At 40.2% G+C, this 24866-nt stretch overlaps 2 protein-coding genes across 4 annotated transcripts in view; both read right to left on the bottom strand.

The window, feature by feature from the left end:
* TEX29 (testis expressed 29) overlaps positions 1-3561 on the bottom strand; it is a 31047-nt gene extending 27486 nt beyond the window's left edge. The window contains exon 1 of the mRNA XM_056560499.1: positions 3462-3561. The gene's annotated coding sequence lies outside the window, so the exon portion shown is untranslated. The remainder of the gene's footprint in view (positions 1-3461) is intronic.
* A 7861-nt stretch (positions 3562-11422) lies between these two features.
* LOC130355532 (rho guanine nucleotide exchange factor 7) overlaps positions 11423-24866 on the bottom strand; it is a 182352-nt gene continuing 168908 nt past the window's right edge. For 2 of the 3 annotated variants that reach the window (XM_056555779.1, XM_056555781.1), the window contains exons 20-22: positions 14124-14223; positions 13841-13895; positions 11423-13538 (exon numbers count right to left, since the gene is read on the bottom strand). In XM_056555779.1, coding sequence (XP_056411754.1) covers positions 13416-13538; positions 13841-13895; positions 14124-14223 — 278 coding nt within the window. In that variant the 3' untranslated portion in view covers positions 11423-13415. The remainder of the gene's footprint in view (positions 13539-13840; positions 13896-14123; positions 14224-24866) is intronic. The other variant, XM_056555780.1, reaches the window with a different exon arrangement.

The raw sequence follows: 24866 nt of genomic DNA, 5'->3' as shown, positions 1-24866 counted from the left end.
TGGATAAGTAACTGGCTCAGTGATAGGAAACAGAGGGTGGTTATTAATGGTAATTAGTGGTAATTACTTATTCTGATTGGGTGACTGTTACTAGTGGGGTACCACAGGGGTCAGTCTTGGGTCCTGTCCTATTTAATATATTCATTAATGACCTTGTAGAGGGGTTGAATAGTAAAGTAGTAATCTTTGCAGATGATACTAAACTCTGTAAAGTGGTAAACACAATAGAGGACAGTGCACTGTTACAAATGGGTCTGGATAGGTTGGAGGTTTGGGCTGGGAAGTGATAGATGAGGTTCAACACTGATAAATGTAGGCTAATGCACATGGGGAGGAAAATCTGGGATTATGTATTAAATGGGAGAACACTTGGGACGACGGATGTGGAAAAGGTTTTAGGAGTCTTAGATAACAGTAAATTTAGCTGCAGTGACCAGTGTCGGGCAGCTACTGCCAAAACAAATAAAAAAAAAATCATGGGGTGCATCAATAGGGGCATAGATGCCCACGACAAGGAAATAATTCTACCGCTGTACAAATCACTAGTCAGACAACACATAGAACACTGTGTACAGTACTGGGCACCAGTGTACAAGAAAGATAAAGTGGAGCTGGAGAGGGTTCAAAGACGGGAAACCTGGGTAATACGGGGAATGGGAGGATTACAGTACCCAGAAAGATTATCAGAATTAGGGTTATTTAGTTTACAAAAAAGAAGGCTTAGGGGAGACCTAATAACTATGTATAACCCCTTAAGGACCAAGGACGTATGAGTACGTCCTTGGTCCCGCTCCCGTGATATAACGTGGTCCCACGGTGACCCCGCATCATATCTCGGTGGGCCCGGCGTCATAGTGAAGGCGGGACCCGGCCGCTAATAGCGCGCGGCACTGATCGCGGTACCGCACGCTATTAACCCTTTAGCCGGTTCGCGCTCAAAGCTGAGCCACGCGCCTAAAAGTGAAAGTAACTGCCGGTTAGCTCAGTGGGCTGTTCGGGATAGCCGCGGTGAAATCGCGGCATGCCGAACAGCTTGCAGGACAGCCGGAGGGTCCCTACCTGCCTCCTCGCTGTCCGATCGCCGAATGACTGCTCAGTGCCTGAGATCCAGGCATGAGCAGTCAAGCGGCAGAATCATCGATCACTGGTTTCCTATGAAAAACCAATAATCAATGTGAAAGATCAGTGTGTGCAGTGTTATAGGTCCCTATGGGAGCTATAACACTGCAAAAAAAAAAAGTGAAAAAAAAGTGAATAAAGATCATTTAACCCCTCCCCTATTAAAAGTTTGAATCACCCCCCTTTTCCCATAGAAAAAAAAAACACAGTGTAAATAAAAATAAACATATGTGGTATCGCCACGTGCAGAAATGTCCGAATTATAAAACTATATCATTAATTAAACCGCACGGTCAATGGCGTACGCGCAAAAAAATTTCAAAGTCCAAAATTGTGCATATTTGGTCACTTTTTATATCATGAAAAAATGAATAAAAAGCGATCAATTAGTCCTATCAATGCAAAAATTAAAAACTTCAGATCACGGCTCAAAAAATGAGCCCTAATACCGCCCCATACGCGGAAAAAAAAAAAAAAGTTATAGGGGTCAGAAAATCACAACTTTAAACGTATTAATTTTCCTGCATGTAGTTATGATTTTTTCCAGAAGTACGACAAAAGCAAAACTATATAAGTAGGGTATCATTTTAATCGTATGGACCTACAGAATAAAGATAAGGTGTCATTTTTACCGAAAAATGTACTACGTAGAAACGGAAGCCTCCAAAATTTACAAAACGGCGTTTTTTTTTTTAATTTTGTCGCACAATGATTTTTTTTTTCCGTTTCACTGTAGATTTTTGGGCAAAATGACTGATGTCATTACAACGTAGAATTGGTGGTGCAAAAAATAAGCAATCATATGGATTTTTAGGTGCAAAGTTGAAAGAGTTATGATTTTTTAAAGGCAAGGAGCAAAAAACGAAAGTGCAAAAACGGAAAAACCCCCAGTCCTTAAGGGGATAAATATATCAGGAGACAGTACAGAGATCTTTCCCATAATCTATTTATACCCAGGACTGTATCTATAACAAGGGGGCATCCACTACGTTTAGAGGAAAGGTTTCTACACCAGCACAGATGGGGGTTCTTTACTGTAAGAGCAGTGAGACTGTGGAATTCTCTCCCGGAGGATGTGGTCATGGTGAACTCTGTAAAATAATTTAAAAGGGGTTTGGATGCATTTTTGGAGAATAATAGCATTGCTGGTTATGTATACTAGATTTATAGGGACAGAACGTTGATCCAGGGATTTATTCTGACTGCCATATTTGGAGTCGGGAAGGAATTTTTACCTCTAGTATGAGTTTTTTTTTTCCTTCTTACTGATCAACTCAGTAGGGACTCATTAGGGATATAGGTTGAACTTGATGGACTCTGGTCTTTTTTCAACCTTATGAACTATGTTACTATGAGGGGTGTTAGGAATAGTTAGGGAACATAGCCTGTACATTGTGACATGTACATTGCCATAGCAAACCTTGTCCCACAAACATTTATCACCCATCAACAGGATAAGTTTTATATGTATTATTGCTATGTCTGAACACTTAGATCTACCGGATTTTGAGAAAGTTACTGAGTCTCCATCTGAATGATGCAACAGTCATGCATCTATCAGCTCGGCTATCTCAATTTGTTCAATGGAAAGTAAATGAAGTGGTAGCAGGCGCACAAGACTGTTAGTCCATTTAGTCATGGTATTTAGGTGACTTCTGCTGTAAATGTTTTCTAATTTTGCATCGTAGGCTCAAGGCCAATCCATAACTACTATAAAATTGTGCCTGTGTCACTGAGGCAGGTACTAAATTATGGAATCTGCATATTGGTAAAAACTACACCTGCATTTGTGGTATTACAACTTGGCACATTCAGTTCAACGGAACTGAGCTGCAACATCATATACATCCTGAGGACAAAGGTGGTGTTATTTTTGGAAGAAATTAGCTCTGTTTTTCTTATCCTGGAGGATTTGCCCCAGCTTTAAATAACCATTTAACACTTTCTTAGAAACTAACTGTGGAGACCTGTCAGTGTCTATTCATTAGAGTCAAGTATATACTAAACTTGATATTATATTGGACTAGTCTTTCATTCTGTTTATTTCTCAACCTACAGTAATGCAGTATCATACATAGTATAAGTAAACATTTTCTTATTACGAAAAGGGTCTTAAAAATGATATGATAACATCTATTTATTATAAACAATAAGTGTTAAAGTCAGTCCTGAGGGAAGAAGATGGGTGCAGGCACCTTTTCCTTTCTGACATTCATGACGAATGTAACTGCTGATCTGCCACCAAAAAGATGCTTATGACACGTATGTTGGATAAACTATACACAAACGTCTTGTAAATGGCTTTTATGAGCGATCCATAAATCAGACACCACCTTAAATACCTCTTTTAACAGGGCAATGCAGCTTTTTTTTCCTTACAGACCACCGAGGTGAAAATTCAAACTGACACCAAGCAGGCGGCCCGTCAGTTTGAAGTGTCCAGGCCTGCATGCACCAGCACGTCCTATTCTGCTTGATTTCCTGAACCACTTCTGATCACTGGAGCCTGGCTTTAGATTGCAAAACAATTAAGTATCTTTGTTTAAAAGATTGGAATTTGTTACAATTTCAGCTTAATATTTTAAGAATAGGCACAAGATCATAAGAGTTAATTCAGCCATATTAGTTATCTGTATACAATAAAGGTAAACATATGCTAAACGTCCACTTTATTACAGTGCAGGGATGTGGAACTCCTATCGCCCGACGCCCGGGCAGGTGAATTTTTTTGGCTTCGGGCAAACAGGGCCGGACCTGACAAGCACGGCGGTGCTCAAATTTGAGTATGGAGCGGGCTCCAGACTCATGCCTGCTCCATACTCTGCCGCCCCCTGCTGTTCTCAGTAGCTGGGAGCCGCCGCTAATAGCCAGCATGCTCCTTTCATTGCAGAAAGACACTTACAGCAGGACATTGCACCATGGCACAATAGTTGGTCAAGAATTGGCATTTCACATGCTGGTCTTAAGAAAAATTCTGCTGGCTTTTAGTTTTCATAATTTATTAATAAAGCGCACACCGCTTAATACATTTGTTAGGTGATGTGTATTGAAATCTACACAAGCAGCTATCATGTCTGCATTGGTAAATGGATGCAGAACATTAAAGGGGTACTCCGCTGCCCCAGCATTCGGAACATTTTGTTCCAAACGCTTGGAGTGGAGTCATGTCACGGACATGCCCCATTGTGACGTCACGCCTCGCCCCCTCAATGCAAGTCTATGGGAGGGGGCGTGGCAGCCATAGACTTGCATGGGGGTGGCATGGTATCACAAGGGGGCGTGGTTGTGATGTCACGACCCCTGCTGCCCGCACCCAGCATTCTAAATGAACGCCAGGTTTTGAACAGAGATCGTGGGGGTCCCAGCTGCGGGACACCCACGATCAGTCATCTTATCCCCTTCCCCTGTCCTTTGGATAGGGGATGAGATGTCTAGGGGCGTAGTACTCCTTTAACACCCAGTGGAATCTATGCCAGAATGAATTGCTGTGGTTCTGAAGGCCAGAAGAGGTAAAGACTCCTACTAGATGTGTCGCTCAAATAAAAAGGTGGCCATCCAAGTGTATGTGCACCCTAAAATTCCTTATGCCATTTTACAGAATATACCCCTAATAAATATTTTTTGATAACGCATCTTATCACACACCATTAAATTTCATTACCCTTTAATTTTCTGAAGTTATAAATTAACACAAAAAATTTAAACAGAAAATATAAAATGAGACAGGTTTTATTTTTTATAAAGTACATGTTTATATACAATAATGAAATACAAATCTTGTAGTGGTCTGTTGGATGCATTATGAAGCCTGTGTGCATTCTCTCCACAGTAACAAATACGCAGTACAGAAAGTACATTGCTTTACAGTCCCTTGGCAACCTACATTACATTTAATACAGTGACTGGTTTATTACAACCAAAATTACTTAAAACTGTGTAGTTACAGTAACGAATGTTGTTGTGTCAACATGACGCAATCCCCTTTCTTCCATGGGCAGGATTTTTATTGTGACATCAGCAAAAATGATCTAAAAAGTGGCTGGCAACAGGAATGGAATATATTCAATACATTTCCTTGGATGGCAGGATTAAGACACCTAGTTTTAAAACAAGGCAAAAAGAGCTGTCAAGATTCATTACATTATTTAGACCTAAAGTATGGCTTTATATCCCTAATATCTTATTAACAGATGTCAATGAGATACTAAAGGCTTATTGAATTAAGGTCTTATATCATTAAATAATATATAATATATATATATATAAAGTAAAGGTCTTTGGATCTGATCTGTTCTAACCATGCCTTTGATGGCTAAGTGTGAGTACAACAGATTTTAAGATCTTAATACAAAATAAATTTTTTATAAATTCACATTCAATTAAGGATGCTATCTTATGTCACCATTCTGATAAACAGATGGTCTTCTTGTTTTGTATTGCAATCCTTAAGATTAGGCATCACAAGGGTTTTGGCAATGTTTCACCCTCTACAGGGTGACTTGACAATATCATGGCTAGGACTTTTTCATGCTTTAATGGGAATTTGTTATCAGCATAACCCGCACTAACTCACTAACCATTTCGTATAGGCTTGTAGTGACAACAGCACTTACTGGCAGATCCGTGGCTTCTTTCTTTAGATATGAATTTTTGTCTTTTTCTACAAGTGAAGGAGCTTGGTGCACATGGGTAGTTCCCAGGCCCCAAGTGCACTGTGATATCTGGATGTCATCCTCCTAGTTGCTCCCTTCTTCCCTGTGCTGTTTCTTCTTTGCTGCATCTAGACACCTCTCCTCCACTGTGATATCTCTCACAAGAGATATTTCACAGCAGAGGAGAGGGGGTCTAGATGGAGAGTGGCACTTCATTCTGCATCGGAGGAGGGTGTTACTAAAAAGATCCAGGCCGAGCACTTAGGGATTGGGAATGCTCTGTGTGCACCAAGCTCCTTCATTTGCATAAAAAAAAGAAATATCAAAAGAAAAAAGCCACGGATCTGCAAACCATTGTCATCAATGGTGTGGGTGATGCTGATGACAGATTCCCTTTAAAACAATAGATAAGATGATGTTGATCCATGTGTTATTCTTGTGGGATCCATACATTTAAAACAGCATGTTACCTTCTGGTCTGCATCGATATCTCTATAGGTTCTAAAATATATATATATATAAAAAATTCCAGTGGAGCTTTTTAAAATTTTCAGCATAGCATGAGATCATGGGCTTATTTTGGTTGCAAGTCACTGTCTGAAAGCTGTTAGTTCCAACCATCAGACCATAGCTTGGGCTAAGTCTTGTTTCTGGGGGTTGGGACATCGAAGTCCTGTTCGGACCACAGGTCAAATGACCCAAACTAAGAGCATCACAGGTTACTCTGATCCTTTCAATTCTGATTCATAGTCCTACATGGACTTGCTTAAAATCCCACCTAATACCATATCACACCCTGCCACCATATCACATTCCTTTACAGTGCCAATGGAATATTTTTTTTTTTTTAGAAAACTGCATTTTGATTGGTTGCTATGAAATAGCAGCTGCTCATTTTTCATTGTACTACTTTTTATGTTATACGAACAATCATCCTCAGTCTAGGATGACTTAACATAAGCTCCAACAACTAACAGGCCAATATGGACTAAAAAGTATGGCTTGATCAAAAGGAGTGACCAGTCATCTGGCAATCGTGTTTATATCAACCTTCTTGTATCTAATGTGTATGTCCACCTTAAATCCCAACTTTATTACAGACTTTGCCAAAACTGTCAGTCTTTCCTATTAGATGGCTTATTTCGCTTAAAAGCAGACGTACCTGGATAGAAATAACTTGATAACTATGAATTTTCAAATACAGCAAATACACCAAAGAGTCTTTGGATTCCTAGTTGCATAGTCGACTGCTGGAACTTGCAAAGCAATGTGATTGAGACTGAGCGTTTCCACTATGATCGGTTTTAAAACTACTTTAACAGAGTTCACACGAAACACATTTGTAGGATACATGTTTGCAAACAAAAAAAAAAAAAAGTACATTTACCTGCTGTTTTTGTACAAATACACACTGCAGCAGACATTAAAATGGGCTACAAACATTTAGTTTTTTATGTGGTTTTTTTTTTCTGTAGTCTTGCATTTTCACAAATAACTACCGTATATACTCGAGTATAAGCCGACCCGAGTATAAGCCAAGACCCCTAATTTCAACCCAAAATCCCAGGAAAAGTTATTGACTCGAGTATAAGCCTAGGGTGGGAAATACCTCATCCCCCCCTGTCATCATCCAGACCCGTCATTAACATCCTCATCATCCCCTTGTCATCATCCCACACATCCCCCCTTCATCATCCCCTTGTCATCATCCCACACATCCCCTTATCATCCCACACATCCCCCCTTCATCATCCCCTTGTCATCATCCCACACATCCCCCCTTCATCATCCCCTTGTCATCATCCCACACATCCCCTTATCCCACACATCCCCCCTTCATCATCCCCTTGTCATCATCCCACACATCCCCTTATCCCACACATCCCCCCTTCATCATCCCCACACCCCCCCCCCCCTTCATCATCCTCTTCTCATCATTCGCCCTCAGTGGTCTTCAACCTGCGGACCTCCAGAGGTTTCAAAACTACAACTCCCAGCAAGCCCGGGCAGCCATCGGCTGTCCGGGCTTGCTGGGAGTTGTAGTTTTGAAACCTCCGGAGGTCCGCAGGTTGAAGACCACTGCGGCCTTCAACATCATCCAGCCCCCTCTCACCCCCTTTAGTTCTGAGTACTCACCTCCGCTCGGCGCTGGTCCGGTCCTGCAGGGCTGTCCGGTAAGGAGGTGGTCCGGTGAGGAGGTGGTCCGGGCTGCTATCTTCACCGGGGGCGCCTCTTCTCCGCGCTTCCGGCCCGGAATAGAGCCGTTGCCTTGACAACGACGCATCTGCGTCATGTCAAGGCAACGTGACTATTCTGAGGCCGGGCCCGAAGCGCTCAGAAGAGGCCTCCCCGGTGAAGATAGCAGCCCGGACCACCTCCTCACCGGACCACCTCCTTACCGGACAGCCCTGCAGGACCGGACCAGCGCCGAGCGGAGGTGAGTACTCAGAACTAAAGGGGGTGAGAGGGGGCTGGATGATGTTGAAGGCCGCAGTGGTCTTCAACCTGCGGACCTCCGGAGGTTTCAAAACTACAACTCCCAGCAAGCCCGGACAGCCGATGGCTGCCCTGGCTTGCTGGGAGTTGTAGTTTTGAAACCTCTGGAAGTCCGCAGGTTGAAGACCACTGCGGGTGGGGGAGTTCACTCGAGTATAAGCCGAGGGGGGTGTTTTCAGCACGAAAAATCGTGCTGAAAAACTCGGCTTATACTCGAGTATATACGGTAATTGACATTTTTAGGCTACATGCCAATTTTAAAGCTTTAAGTGTTGAGCTCTTTTTTTCTGTCCACTTATGGCTGGGAAAAAAAAAAATCGAAAAATGTTATTCAAACAAGCACAGCTGTTTAAACATTGCTTCAAATTCCCATTTCATTACAATGTACCGCTCAGTGTAAACTCTTTTGAGCTTGGGTGATGCCTTCCCGTGTGCCAACTGAACCTACACTTTTATAGGACTGGGCCAAAGGATATTTCTGCTACAGAAAATTGGGTTAATTTTATTAAGCTTTCAACCACCATTCTGGTCTTTTATACACATAGACAAGGCTAAATTACAAAATGAACTATTCCCTGTATGGCTTTTAATGTAATAACCTTAACGTTTTTAGACTACGGTATATATATATATATATATATATATACACACACTGCAAAATATTACTACCTTCAGACTGGGTCAAATAGGGAAAATAAAATGGTTCAGCTTTTGGCCCAGGTTTAGCAATTTGTCTAAAACAAAAACTGACAGGATATGAAAGCTGAGCTGGGTAAAACCAAACAGGCTCTGGTAAAAATGAAAGCTGAGATTGGTTGCTATGTGCAAACAACACAGTTTTTTTCTCAAACTAATTGATAAATCTGGGCCATTGTGTCCTGAGAATACATAAGGCATACTATTTTAGAATACAGTCTTAGATGTTTGACAGTTCATCCAGCATCTTTAAGATAGGCAGCTTGCCCTACAGGACAGTGGAATATCATACTTTTACATCTAGCCTGTTCTGTATCTCAATATTACACTTACCATTGATAGCAGTAGGTAAGCGATGGATAATTAGGTGGCATTGTCACCTAAATGAGTATATACGGACAGCAGTCTGTTTAACCAGTAACATATAACCAAAAAAATAAGGCAGACATTTTGAAACACTGCTACATGTTAGGTGACTACATAATTTGAAATAGAGACAGTACAATAAATAAATAAAAAAATAAGAACCTGCCTGGTTTCCTGGGGACTGTATATTACGGTATTTCCCAACAATATCGAAAGACTGCAATACAAATCAAATACAATAGGACACAACCCTGATCCTTCCTGTCTATGAAACTTTCCAGGAGTTTTACTGTCCTGGATATAAGTGTAAAGGTCTTCTGCATGTAAAAAAACGCTAGTTTGGAAACGCCTTCTCATTCAGAGTTTTCTTTATTTTCATGACTATGAAAATTGTAGATTAACACTGAAGGCATCAAAACTGTGAATTAACACATGTGGAATTATATACATAACAAAAAAGTGTGAAACAACTGAAAATGTCATATTCTAGGTTCTTCAAAGTAGCCACCTTTTGCTTTGATTACTGCTTTGCACACTCTTGGCATTCTCTTGATGAGCTTCAAGAGGTAGTCACCTGAAATGGTTTTCACTTCACAGGTGTGCTGGTGTGCAGGAGGAGGTGTGATGGTGTGGGAGTGCTTTGCTGGTGACACTGTTGGGGATTTATTCAAAATTGAAGGCATACTGATCCAGCATGGCTACCACAGCATCTTGCAGTGGCATGCTATTCCATCCGGTTTGCGTTTAGTTGGACCATCATTTATTTTTCAACAGGACAATGACCCCAAACACACCTCCAGGCTGTGTAAGGGCTATTTGACCAAGAAGGAGAGTGATGGGGTGCTGCGCCAGATGACCTGGCCTCCACAGTCACCGGACCTGAACCCAATCGAGATGGTTTGGGGTGAGCTGGACCGAAGAGTGAAGGCAAAAAGGGCCAACAAGTGCTAAGCATCTTTGGGAACTCCTTCAAGACTGTTGGAAGACCATTTCAGGTGACTACCTCTTGTACTCATCAAGAGAATGCCAAGAGTGTGCAAAGCAGTAATCAAAGCAAAAGGTTGCTAGAACCTAGAATATGACATATTTTCACACTTTTTTGTTATGTATATAATTCCACATGTGTTAATTCATAGTTTTGATGCCTTCAGGGTGAATCTACAATTTTCATAGTCATGAAAATAAAGAAAACTCTGAATGAGAAGGTGTTTCCAAACGTTTGGTCTGTACTGTATATAGCAAGAAAATCTCTCAATGTACATGTATGTCAACATGCTCATAGGGGAAGATTTATCAAAACCTGTCCAGAGGAAAAGTTGCTGTGTTGCCTATAGAAACCAATCAGATGGCTTCTTTCATTTTTCAGAGGCCTTTTCAAAAATGAAAGAAGCGATCTGATTGGTTGCTATGGGCAACTCAGCAATTTTTGATTAATGTATGACACGTGGGAAATATATCTACCTTTTACCATTCAATTTTGATTTGATGCAGATTTTTAAGCAGCATTTGTGCTGTGTGTGGCAAGGTTTCCTGACAGATCCAGCCGATCATTGAGGGTTGCAGAGAACTCGTTTTAAGCTCGTCTACTATATAATGACAAGTTCTACAACTTTTTAATCACACTTTGTATGAAAATACCCCTGTTTAAAATCTCTACTTGATGTCTGTGAGTAGAAACATTAATGGAGAGGGAGAGAGAGAGAGGGACAGAGAGAGGGGGAGAGAGAGGGGGAGAGAGAGAGAGAGAGAGAGACAGAGAGAGAGGGAGGGAGAGAGGGAGGGAGAGAGGGCGGGAGAGAGGGCGGGAGAGAGGGAGAGAGAGAGGGAGAGAGAGAGGGCGGGAGAGAGGGAGGGAGAGAGGGAGGGAGAGAGGGAGGGAGAGAGAGAGGGAGGGAGAGAGAGAGAGGGAGAGGGAGAGAGAGAGGGAGAGAGAGAGCGAGGGAGAGAGAGGGAGAGAGAGGGAGAGAGAGGGAGAGAGAGAGGGAGAGGGAGAGGGAGAGAGAGAGGGAGAGAGAGAGGGAGAGAGAGAGAGGGAGACTGAGAGACTGACTAGACTGGGAGAATAGTTCATTATTTTACAGTTCTAGCTGAAGGCCATCTTCAAACACAAAAAAAAAGACAAAAAGAAACCAGTTTTGCATACAAGTCTGCAAATTTTTTTTTACTGCCAAAAATGGTGTGTGAATATGGCCTTAAACCAATCAGACCATACCTTTAACTTTTTGAATTAGACAGGGATAACATAACATTGGACAATCGTTTTATTTTTAATAATCTGGTTGCTCATGTGTTTTAAACAGATTGTTTTAAGTGGTTGCTGAGAAGTATAAAAAAAAATAGCTAGCTTACCATTAAGAACCGTGATGAAATCTAAAACTAACCATAAGTTACCTGGCTTTAGTTTACTTTGCTGTAGTGGTATCATGGACATCCACTGCACCAGACTGGCAGGGACCACAGGAGCGTTGGCGAAAGTAACAGTTTTCTTTTTTACTTCATTATATTTCCTGCTGTCAAGACTATTTTTCTTAAACTCCTGGACAACCTCATTAAGTATTAGTATTGTTCTCTTTGCTTATACATAACTTTAAAAGGGGTATTCCAGGATTTTTTTTATTTGACTGTGCTACAGGGGCTGTAAAGTTAGTGTAGTTCATAATATAGTGTCTGTACCTGTGTGTGACGGGTTTCCCACAATTCTTATGTGATTTTCACCCCAATATTTATTTTTAACAGCATACAAAATGACTGTCGTCTCAGATTTTTCCCAGGTTGCAATGCGAACGAGACCTGACTCACTAGTCAGCTGATGACAGAGAGCCTGTCTGCTTCAATGGGTGGAGGGATCAATCTGCAACTAATGCAACAGCTGTAGGCACCCTGATTGAAAACCACAGTTTTTTTGAATGGATGCAGCTCATTTATGTTTCAATGGGTGGGGTAGCAGATGTGTGGGAGGGAGGAAAATGGAATTATGGGATTTGTAGGCAAAAGAAGAAAACTCAAATAGGAAATACCAGTTCACAAAAAGCTAGCCTCAGTGTTATGGTAATCTCATGACATAGCCATTTAGCCAAGACAAGTGCAGATCCTTCCCAAGCATGTCCATTACTGTCTGTCAGGTATGTAATAAAATCACCTTATGGTGGAGAACCCCTTTAACACTCTTTAGTTGCTACATTATAGGGTTCACTGCAGTGTAGCTCAAATGGAAAGTCCGTTAATATTGAATATTTAATGGCTTGCAGTGGGAAATAAGAGGTAAAATGTATATGCCTTTCAATAAATTTTGCAGTCAAGAAATTTTTATAGGTATATATAGAAAGTTAAGCAGTGAAATTTAGGAGGAAAAAACAAGAACAAAAACAAGTAGATATATACATCTTTAGATGCCTCCCATGTCAGGTTAGAAGATAAACAATATAATAAATATATATTTATATATTTGTATAAACACAGGTGGCAAGTTGTTAGTGAGCAGTTTAACATTGAGAAGGTTTAGTTTCCCTTGCTTGGCTTAGCCTTAAATAATGCAATTAAATTACTTTAACACAGGGACCACTCAAGCATGTCAATGGTAAGCAGACAGCTTTTTTTTTCTCCTCCAATGAGTAGGTAGACCATTTTAAAATATGTACAGGTGACCAGTAAATAGATCCACAAAACAAAAACAAAAAAAAAATGTATAAAGAGATTTTAGTGCCCTTTAAATATGCATTCAAAACACTATATACATAAGAGAAGAATACATATCTGTATACCAGCTGAAAAAATTCTGGTAGAAAAAAAAAAGTAATCAGACTCTTAGCCACTGCTCCTTCTGCAAAATGAGGTAATTCACACGTGAAGTTTAAAGGGTATCCAACTGGCATTGTTCAAGGCTATACACTTCACATTTGCGACTGCTGAAAGATGTCTGCAGGCAGGCAGCAACGTATGGATTCAGTTCAGTACAACTGAGAGTCATATTACAATCCAGTTAAATCTCAATAAGCAGTGTTTCTGTTTTTTACGAGGACACACACAAAACATAAGGTCCAAGTCTTTGATCCCTGGCGTGGAATAAGGAAGACACTGGATGCACCATTATAAATTGGTCTCATCCCAAGACGGATCATTCATGTTCTTGAGGACTTTCCTGATGAGCTTCTCAAGTTCCTTACGTGCTCTTTGCTCTTCTTCTAAAGACTTCTTCATCTTTTTGCCATCCTGTTAATTACAATGGAACAAGATGTGGGCGTTTTTCATATGAGCTCAAGAAAGATCAATCCCTAATATCAAGGATGGCTACTGTTGGATTGCTCTTAAACAATATATGATTCAGACAAAAGGCTCTACTTAAGATAGCTTAATATTTCAATGACGCTTCCTAAGCTGTAGTAGCCTATTAACATAAATATAAATTTTATTTAAATAATAAAAAAAAAACAGTTGTAAATAAAATTTGGCTTCTATATACAGACATAAAAATATGTGTTACTGTAAAGGTTAAAATATCAAAATATACAGACCTGCTTTAGCTCTTGAACCTCATCTTTCAAAGCATAAACTGTGTCAACAAGACTCCTAAGAGAAAACAAAAAGATTCAGCTTTCCTGGAATAAAAAGAACACCACAAAAGCAAAACCTGGAAATGTTTGGGGACGTTTCTGTTCTGTAGAATACCATCAACCCAACCATCCCCAATGAGGAGAAGAGTAAAAGACTAACATGAATTAGCAACAGAAAAAGTGGTCCTTTACTTTCTTTAGCTGCATATTAGAAAAGAACGTAGCCGAGAATACAGGTACTTACTTTTCTTCTATGACAGTCTGCCCATTGCTTCTGGTTTCTTCTACAATAATTTTCTCCTCTTCTGGAAGTAAAACCTGAGGAGCAGATTCTTTGCGTGAACCTAAATATAGCAAGATGAAGAACGTTAAGTGGAGCCCTAAACATTCATACTACTGCTATGCATCTATGTCAGGTTCAAGTCTTTAAAAGCTACAACTATGACGCCTATAGACTGAAATACAAAAGCGAGATATCTATATTACCTTATAGCCAGAAGAAAAGAGCAACAAGGGCTTAAAGAGCTCAACTTATTTGCTGGAGATTTTCATAGATTTAGACAAGGTAGTTATATGGCTGTGATTCCCATTGTACATAAAACATTTTGAAAATCTACTTACAATATCTGTAGCATCAGAGTTTTATTTTATTACAATGCAATTTACAGTAAAAACTTACCTAAAACAGGCAATAAGGAAAGGGAACACATTAAAACAAAGCATTACACATGGTAAACTGTAAGAGATTTACATTTACACAAATACTAGGACATCTATTGACAAGGACAAGCCTATTACACAGGAGACATGCCTGTGATGCAGTAGTATGCAGCATAACCTCTTCAGTGCTGAAAAGACCATAGATCAATGTGACTTGAGACCACATCTGAGAAGAAGCTACTCTTAACAGGTTTATAAAAAGGAGTAAAAAAAACTGAGAAATAACAACCCCTGAATATTGCAGCTGAAGGTCTTGTGTTTTCTAAAAATCAGCCTCGATTATCTAAAGGCTGTCACTCAACCTTGAAGAGGGAGTCACGTGATCGACACAAAAGCAACAGCAGAGATCTCCCAGAATACATTAACCTACTATAACCTTCCATATGCACCTGTTGCAGCATTCAGTCAAGTCATAATGTCTGCTATCTTGGGTATGATCGACAATCAAATAGAGAAGGACTGCAAAGCAGCTGTACTTCAATGAAAGGTAAATTATATAGTAGCTCGTATGAAACAGGAACATGGAAAAGCAAGAGACTGAAAACATGGGCTTGCAAACATATGGAACTAGAAAAAGCTTCAGGAACTGCATGGAATATGAACTAGTCACTAAAATGCTGAGTGGCGATCACTAATGTTATAGGGATTAAACATGCACTGGGTAGTGGGGAAAAATAGAACACTGAAAATTCAATAACCAGAATTCAACTATACAAAAATGGACATTTGACTGTACAAAAATTGACATTGACATTTATGAAATTTTACAATGGTGCACTGGTGGTGAAGTGAAGCTGACAACTGTTTCACCTTCACTAAACCCAATATACAGGGTTAGGGTGCACACATACCACGTTTTTGAAATTCAACTGTCAGATCAGTCTGCGAAATTTCAAAACCGGGCACTCCCATATCCCAGGGCTGAATCTCATTCATTTAAATGAGCCATCCAGAGTCAGATAGTTACTCCGGTCGGCTCATTTTTGCCCCGTATCCAGTTTTGTGACCGGACTGAAAACTGTAGCATACCACGGTTTTCAGTCGGGCCAATAAACTGGATATGGGAATGCCCGCTTTTGAAATTTCCCAGCCAGATCTCACAAACGTAGTGTGAATCAGATTAATATGTTGTATTACTCACCCAGATCCGTGGTCCAGAGATACACGCTGTATTAGGGTCCATTGCTAATATGTTAATTAACCCTCTTTGCACAATGGAGGCCGGAACTGGTGTTCTGAGCTTCCTTGCCTCCGTCCTCTCTGCGCCTGTATGCCCGGGCACCTCATGCTCACATGTGTGAAGACTTATAATTACAATATTTACAAGGTGGGTAGGTATATCGGAGCAGACAAGACAGAGAAGCTGAGAACACCAGCTCCCGCCTTCATTGCGCAAAGGGGGCTAATGAACAGATTAGCAACAGACCCTATTACAGCGTGCATCTCCGGAACCAGAAAACCGATCCAGGTGAGTAACACAATATTTTAATCCGGTTCACCCGCACTATAACCCTGTGTATAAGGTTTTGTATGGGTGAATCAGCTCTTAGATTCCCATATGGAAAAGAAAGTTTGTTCAGTGTTGCAGATTATGATGATCAAGTGTATGAACAAAGAGTTTAGCCGATTTCAAATGTTATCTCGGTTTTGTTTTGCACTAGTTTATTTGGTATGTCCAACATAATTACGGCCTAACTACGGTAGAAGACCACTAAGGACTCATCCTAACAAAATAGACTTGCTGCAAAGAGACTTTTTAGTATAGATCTTCTTGCCATGTTCACTACCATCGGTATACTGTAATTTTGGCTATGACAGGGGCCTCGCCAGTAAGAATGGCTGTGTTGCACTGTGTGGATTGTACTGCATCAGGGCTAAGGTAGCTGAATGGGGTTTGTGTTCTGACCCACAAGTGGCATTTAAGGGGTTGTAACATGACCCTTGGGCATGATCCAGACACAGCGATTTTTGGTCTCGCAACCCCTGTAATGGCCAAAATCACCATGTTGCCCTAGAATTAAAGTAAACTACAAACAAGAAAACCTAAAGTGAATATTTTATTGAGGTATTTTAAGAAGTATCTATAAACTTACACACAGCAACAGCTGCCATCCTGCATGTCACATTTTATATGGATCCCTGATTAAATATCTCAGGCACACGGTCATACATCCAGCAAATCTGACAACACCCATTGGCTTTCTGTGCTTCAAACCATTCAATATGTTGTAAACTACTGAGTAATGGCAAATAGATTTGTTTTGTACTTTAATCTAAAGGTATTGACTAACAACTGTGTGGTACGTAACTTAAATGTCCTTCTTACGTTGCTGTCATTTCTACAGGTATACCTATTTTCAAAGACTGCCAGAGTACAATGTAGCTTACCTGCACTGTACTGATCGTGTTTTTGGAAAACAGGTTATAGAAACAGATGAATATATGTATCTATATAGTGAGGTAAATCACCCTAGTGCTATAAAAGTGGAAGACTAAAATGAATACCATGGTATTTGGTCTGTGTACCTGCATTTCTTCAACTGTGGTCGCCATATACATCAAGTAAAAAAAGTCACTTTTGAAGGCACAGACTAACAAAGGCAAAATTTATTTCAACTGTACATAACAAATGCATTCTCTCTGACTTTGCTTTTTTGAGAAAGCAAATACTTCAATGTCACACTGAACCACAAGGCATATTTATACTGTACAATACAACATTCAGGAATACAGCTGTATTTTAGTTTGTAGTCTTAAGAAGGCAATGTCCCACCAGACATGGCTTTACTCTTCTGTAAATGAGATGCACAGGAAATTACTCACACCACTGAACACTGGGTAATGTGCTTTTGCCGCAGATACAGAAACACTGAACATAGAGATGGGCATTATATAATGCAGAGAAATACAGTGCGACAGGTCATGTCATTGAGGTGGAAAGGGATCAGGACATTCGCTAACCTCTAGTTTGGATCTAATGCCCTTGTTTGTCATATATAGTTATGTACATGAATATATGTATATTTATATATGTATATATGTTACAGAATTGCATAAACAAAGTGTTCACTTGACTCACAAAAATAGAAACATTGACTATCTTGAAATATTTGTTATTTTACGTTACTAAAGAAAAAAATGCTTAACACTTCAGAACAGTTTATAATACTTCATATTTCATTAAAACCTTTCAGTCATAAGAGCATAGAAGATACAGGAGATGAACTAGAGACACATTCTTCATGTCTCTAAAAAAAAATACTAAGACAATAACAAAAGTAGCTTAGCAATATAAAACTGTTTTTCTATTGGTCACATTTCCATTTTTCTAAATGCAGCCAGTAATGTACACAATGGATGCTGCCATAAGTGTGTCAAGGGACATGTATACATAGATATATACATGTGAGCTGCATTCAGAAAAAGGAAAGTTTTTGAAAAAGTTTAGACATGTCAAAAGTTCTTATTGGGCAGAGATTGGGTGTAAAGACCCCTCACTGTTCGCTAGAAAAAGCCAAAAGAAGAGTGCTTCTCTCCTCAACAGGCTACTCTGCTTGTCTCAAGGCAGGCAAAAAAAATTCTATAGTAAGTATATGCAACCTGTCGGAGAGAGAAGAACTCTGCTTCACCCAGCTACTGATCAGTCAAGAGCATGACAGTTTAAAAAAAAAATTTTTATCAATGTTTATAAAAATCAATGTCTGTTTTTATATCTGTGTGGAAATCAGTTGAGAGTTTGGGCAACTTTTGATGGCAAGAATGATATCATCGAATGAGAAACACATCATTGTTCATTCCACACTATAGCTTTTGTATGTAAATAGAGCAGAGTTTCATGGGCACCCTGTATTTCAATATCTCTCTACAGAGAGGGATCAGAAAATGCTTTTGTTATTGCTTGTGGATGGAGTCATTTTTTTTATGCAAAAAACTAAAATATACAAACAATTCTACTCCAAAAAGATGAAGGTTGTCACTATTGTGCCATTTACATCAGTTTTTAGTAAGTAACAGTCTTCCTTTAAGTGTCATTTTAGTCAAAATGTTAATACCAGACATACAGACACTTTGGTAAAGGGCGACACTGAATTACAGGCAGTTACCTGACCTTTGGCATAGAACTATCTGGATATTTAGCTGCAGGAAATGATTAGCTCTGAAATTTAGGTGTATCTGACATCTATAATTTAGGTAAGATCTCTACTTGGAGAATCATCTCTAACTCACTGTGAACCATCAGTTACAGAGACTACACATTTAAAAGAGAAGAAAATTAAGAGGGTCAAATTCTAGTTTCACATTCCTAAATATAACCATGGGTGTATGCTTTCTATAAACATCCTATAGTCAATTGTAGCAACTTATTGTGATCAGGACCTGGACTTAAAAGGGATATTCTTTTATCAGGTATACGGCCATCTCTCCAAATATTCTGTGTTTGGGTATGCTCACACGACACAATGTCAGTGTGGAATCTGCCGCGGAAATCCCGATTCCGGCTTCTACAGAAAGAAAATACATGTACATTCTTTCTACGGATTTTGCTCGGAAAAGCATTGCAGTCTATGAGATGGCGCATTTCCGAGTGGTCCTAGCGCCTGCCGGATTATTCAAATGTGTGGAATGCCCGCCTTGTTTTCCAAGCGGACATTCCACACATTTGACGCTGGGTCAATATACCCTTGGGATGCTGTGGCAGGATGGTGGTCAGGGTACCCTGTTTTTGACAAAACCACAGGTGGAAAAATACCCCTCTTTTAAGAGCACTTGACAGCTCTCAACATTTTAGTTTAGTAAATACAGGGAAACCTCTCCAAAGGACCACTTCTTTAAGAAGAACAACCCTTTCTTCACACATTTCTTTTAACAGACTTTCAGTCTACCACACATTATGGATATTGGCCATTTTCTTTGAGTACACCAATAACGGACGACTACTTTGAATGCGATTTCCGGTGGTCTCCTTAAAGAGGTTATACTATAATTTTTTCCATGAGAAACAACTCTGGAGTAACTATTTCATAGTAAACACAAATATTTACAAAAAACAGACAAGATAGAATTGCTCAAAGGTCCTCTTTAAAAGGGGTACTCCGGCCCTAAGACATCTTACCCCCTATCCAAAGGATAGGGGATAAGATGCCTGATCAACGGGGTCCTGCCACTGCGGACCTCCGCATTCTTTTATGCAGCCCCCCGCTATCATCAGCCTCTGGAGCTAACATCGCTCAGGGTCTGATGAATCACGATCACGGGGCCGAAGTATCGTGACAACACGGCTCTGCCCCCTGTTTGACGTCACACTCCGTGCCCCTCAATGCAAGCCTATGGGAGGGGGCGTGGCGGCCATTAAGCCCCCTCCCATAGGTTTGCATTGAGGGGGTGGGGCGTGACATCACATGGGGGTGGAGCCGTAATGTCACGATACTCCGGCCCCGTGATCGTGATTCATCAGACCCGGAGATAGCGGGGGTCCCCAGCAGCGGGACCCCCACGATCAGGCATCTTATCCTCTATCCTTTGCATAGGGGATAAGATGTCTTAGGGGCAGAGTACCCATTTGAAACAAAGTGAAGACACAAAACTATCATGGGCAGGTTTCCATAATAATACTCTCACAGACAAAAGAACAGATAAACACTAAAGAACAGCAGGAAATAAAATATGACATGCACAACAAAAGTCTTTCGAATTATTCTCAGGCTTTAGATGTAGAACAAAATACAGTGTACACCCACAAAAATCCTTCCACATTGAATAATAATCAAATTATTAAAATCACAATGTTATTACCTATTATACTTCATCATACTTACTAATTATTATTTTTTTTAATACATGTAAACACACAAACATGACAGACTGCAGGAAAAAAAAAAACAGGTGAAGGAGCTTAGATGACACACCTTAAAGTTTAGAGCAATAAATACATACCTCAAATATGATTAAATAGATAAAGGGGCAAAACAAGGACAGTGATGCTACATATATTTATTTATTTATTTATTTATTTATTAATTATACATACACACACAACTAAAGGGACGCTTACAGCAGGTAAGAAGAATCTAACCAGGTAATATGGATGCTAAGGCATATTATTCCTCTCAGTCTGCCAGTTTTTATGCACCATTTATTTTTATTAATATGCCTATTCATTAATATTCATCCGACCTTCCGCAGTGATGTAACTCAAGGCAGCTTATCACTGCAGAGGGCCGGATGAATATTCATGATGAGGCGCTGTTACAGCAGTGGGAGCATCTAAGGGTAGCGGAACGCTCCCAGTGCAACGAACGCCCCCATTAGTATATTAAAAACTCATGTTACACAAAAATAGTGCAGCGGACAGGGACAATAAAAGGTACATTATTAATCAGTGTCCCTGCCCTATTAGCAGGCTAGATTCTTCTTACCTGCTGAATGTTCCCCATTAAAGGGGTACTCCACTGGCCAGCGTTCATTTAGTTCCGAACACGGTGTGCGCGTTGAGGAGGTCAACCACACCCCCTAATGATGTCGAGCCATGGCCACTCAATGCAAGTCTATGGGAGGGGGCGTGGCAGCAATCACAACCCCCTCCCATAGACTTGCATTAAGGGGGCGTGACATGACGTCACGAGGGGGCATGGTGGATCCCAGCAGTGCGCACAAAGCATTTGGAACTAAATGTTACGAACGCTGGCCAGTGGAATACCCCTTTAATTAATACTATATACACTAATAAGTTATAAAGTGACTTTGTGCCCCTCCACCTCACTGCTCCTGAAATGAAGGACAATGAAACACTATGAAGGGAGAGCCGCTTTATAGGGGAAGGCCTCTTTTGTATACAACTTGGTTTATGTGAAGCCCTTTGGGTGAGACATTTGAACAAAATTGTGAATTGGTGGTATAAACAAAAAAAAAATGATATATATTAAATAAATGGCATCCAGAGCATTAAATATATATTCTTAGTTTTTTTTCCCCCTTAACATTACAGTGTATGACTGTCCATATTACATTTTTATGACCCTGTATTTAACCATATTTGAAGCATTTATATATTGCTCTAAATGTGTTTTATCTGTGCTCTTCCACCCGGTTTGTTTTTAACCAGACAGGTTTGTGTTTATAATAAAGTTGTATGTATTAAATTGAATAATTCATAAAATCATCATTTTAGTAATTATTGACATTGTTAATCTACGTTAAAAGGATTTCTTAGGTTTTTATTGTGGTGCCCTTGTTTTTGTGCGTTTAACATCTAAAAAGGGGATTTCTCATGTAGGTTAGAGCAAGATAAAGAGTGAGCTTAATGCAGCCTTGCTGGGTAAATTAGATTGAGGAAAGTACCATGTGACAATGGCATGTCCCCTGCGCCACATAAAGAACATGCCTGTTACCTTTATATTCTGCACAGAGCTGTTTGATAGCCGTTTGGATATAAAAGCAAACTGTACCTTTTCTGGAGCTGATGGTAGTTGCCTAACATATGAAAGCTCTTTATCAGCCAAGTGTCAAGGATGCTGGCCGAGCTGCTCAAGCGCCTCAGTTTTGTTTGATTGTTATTGACATTGGATTCAAATTGTGATTTAAGGTTGTATCCTATGTGCACAGGTCTGAGGAAGGTTATTGCTTGTTTAAAATAAACACAATGGTGGAGCTTTATCAAAACCTGTCCAGAGGAAAAGTTGCTGAGCTGCCCATAGCAACCAATCAGATTGCTTCTTTCATTTTTCACAGGCCTTTTCAAAAATGAAAAAAAAAAAAAAAAAAAAACTGATTGGTTGCTATGGGCAACTCAGCAACTTTTCCTCTGGACAGGTTTTGATAAATCTCCTCCGATAATTTTTATTTAAGTGGAGTGCCTAATTGTCTACTTTGAAACTATAAGAAGACTCTAATCTCAAAGAACAAAGTCAAAGCCAGCACTACCGTGCTATATAGATGCTGTGCAATTAACCTTTGGATGTCTAGGTGAATGTAGTGGAAGCAAGGTGGGCACTACACGCTAAGAAACAAACAAATATGTAACTCCACAACAGAAAAAGAAAGCGGAGCGCTCACTGTTCCATAGTAAGCGGGTCACGTCGATGGAGTGATCCCGGGATTGTGCATAGGTCCAAGCAGGGAGGCAGCAGCTGGAAACCGGGGGGAGCTCAGAGGTCGGGCCACGGATTGTTACACGCCCCTAGGCGCTTCGTCAGGCTGCTGAGCCTACTATGGAACGGTGAGCGCTCCGCTTTCTTTATCTTCTGTTGTGGAGTTGCATATGATATTATTAGAAGGATTGGGATACTACAAGAGCACCCACAACTACCTGGGAGTGCCGTATTTGCTACATGTGTACAAGCGCCACAGTTCAGCATGCCTTCACATTCACCCTCCCAGTCCCTGACAGTCATACAGAATGCTGTAAATCAATTATAGAGGATTTGAGAAGAGAGGGCAAGCAAGCAGACATGTCAAGCTGTGGCACTTGAGCAGCTTGGCTCTGCCTCCTTGGCACTTGGCTGAGAAACAAAAGGGTGATTTCATATTTTTGGCATCCATCATAAGCTCCAGAAAACTTACTTTGCTTGTATAACCCAACAAATCAGTCAAATACAGTTAACAGACTCCCTTTAACGCAGGCAGTCCTCAGCACTATAGTTTATAAGAAATTTAGGAAAAATTAGATAAATTACAGGAAAACGTGAGAAGGAAATCTCAACTCTGATCCAAAGCGTAGCTTAGAATGAAATAATCTTACTACAGCTTTCTGGTTTAATATCCACATCATTATTTGGGCTTCATAGGTCAGATGTATACATGAAGAGGAACATCCACTCCATAATATACACAACTTTTCTAAAATGCAGGAATCTGGGAATTCTTTATCTGCCGTAAAATAAGATTAAGATTTGTAAGTATAGGCCAGTGAGAGGTTTTAAGAGTCAAAAACATTTTTTTCTGGCATCTTTGTAAGATTTGGTAATAGTTTGTCTTCATGTTAGATTGAAATGGCAAGTGTAAAAAAATAGTGAAACTACAAGCTACAATTTTCTAGCCCCTCTCACTCATATTTTATATACAAACATATTGTTTAGTTCTTTTACATCTGTAGTATACTGATGAATAATAGAAGAAAACAAAATTGCATAATACCTAGGGAAAATGCCTCACTATAGTTTAAAAATGTGTAATACCAAAGACCAGGAAACTGATTTTACACTCTTAGGGCACGTTCCCACTTGGTGTATACGCAGCATATTTCACGCTGCTCAAAATCTGCAGAAGCAGCGGGAAATACGCTGCGTATCCCTCGCTCGCCATTCACAAAGGGCTTTCAGGTGCCAGCCCTATGTGGGTAGTGAGTTTTGGAGGCGGAGCCGCACGTCACAGTCACGCTGACACACAGCTCCGCCTCCAAAACTCACTGCACACATAGGGCTGGCACCTGAAAGCCCTTTGTGAATGGGGAGCGAGGGATACGCAGCGCATTTCGCAGATTTTGCACAGTGGGAATGTGCCCTTAGGGTAGGGTCACATGTGCCGTATGTTGCCGCTTTGTATTTTCCTACCTATTGAAGTCAACGGGTAGCAAAATCTATGCAGCTAAATATGACAAGTGTGATCCTCATGTACCCAAACAGGTTATGTTTCCAGGGTTTCCTTAGTCTTTCACAGGTGATATAATTATGGTGATGCCTAATGCCTTGACCATAATTAGATTACCTGTGAAATGCTAAGAAAATCCTGAAAACATCACCTATTGGGGTACTTGAGGGCCAAGTTTGGGAAACACTGCTCTAAGGACCACATGTCGTATTTTTCACCCATTGGATGTGTATTACACATGATTTTTGTAGCTATACACACATTGAACTGATGCACACATTTTTAATCAGCTGTGTATTTAGAAGCCATGTGGATAATAAACTCTTATTTCAAGCTGAAAAAGAATCAGGTGGTCAGGACATGGATTAGCCCCATTTGGTCGGGAGAATCTACATCTAAAAGCACAGCAAAATCTGTAGCAGTAGAGAATGAAATACATTACAAAACTCAGTAAGGATGCCTTCTGGGTGCATTTTCCTGCATATTTTTCTGGCTAAAAAATTTTGTTGTGCAAACATATTCTAAAACAAAAAAAAAATCTTATCTGTGGTTTCCCAGAATGTGTGGGGAAGAGTTGAAGGGTAAAATGAGATCTAGAAAAACCGTCTGCAATGGACCTGATGAGCCAAAAATTATAATACTGCATTAGAACAACTGATGTCTTACCTGATAAGGCCAGGGC

This window comes from Hyla sarda, chromosome 2 (assembly GCF_029499605.1).
Source record: "Hyla sarda isolate aHylSar1 chromosome 2, aHylSar1.hap1, whole genome shotgun sequence".
In the NCBI taxonomy this organism is placed as follows: Eukaryota; Metazoa; Chordata; class Amphibia; order Anura; family Hylidae; genus Hyla; species Hyla sarda.
The sequence above is the reverse complement of the archived record's forward strand: the minus strand, read 5'-3'. Positions and strand labels throughout refer to the sequence as shown.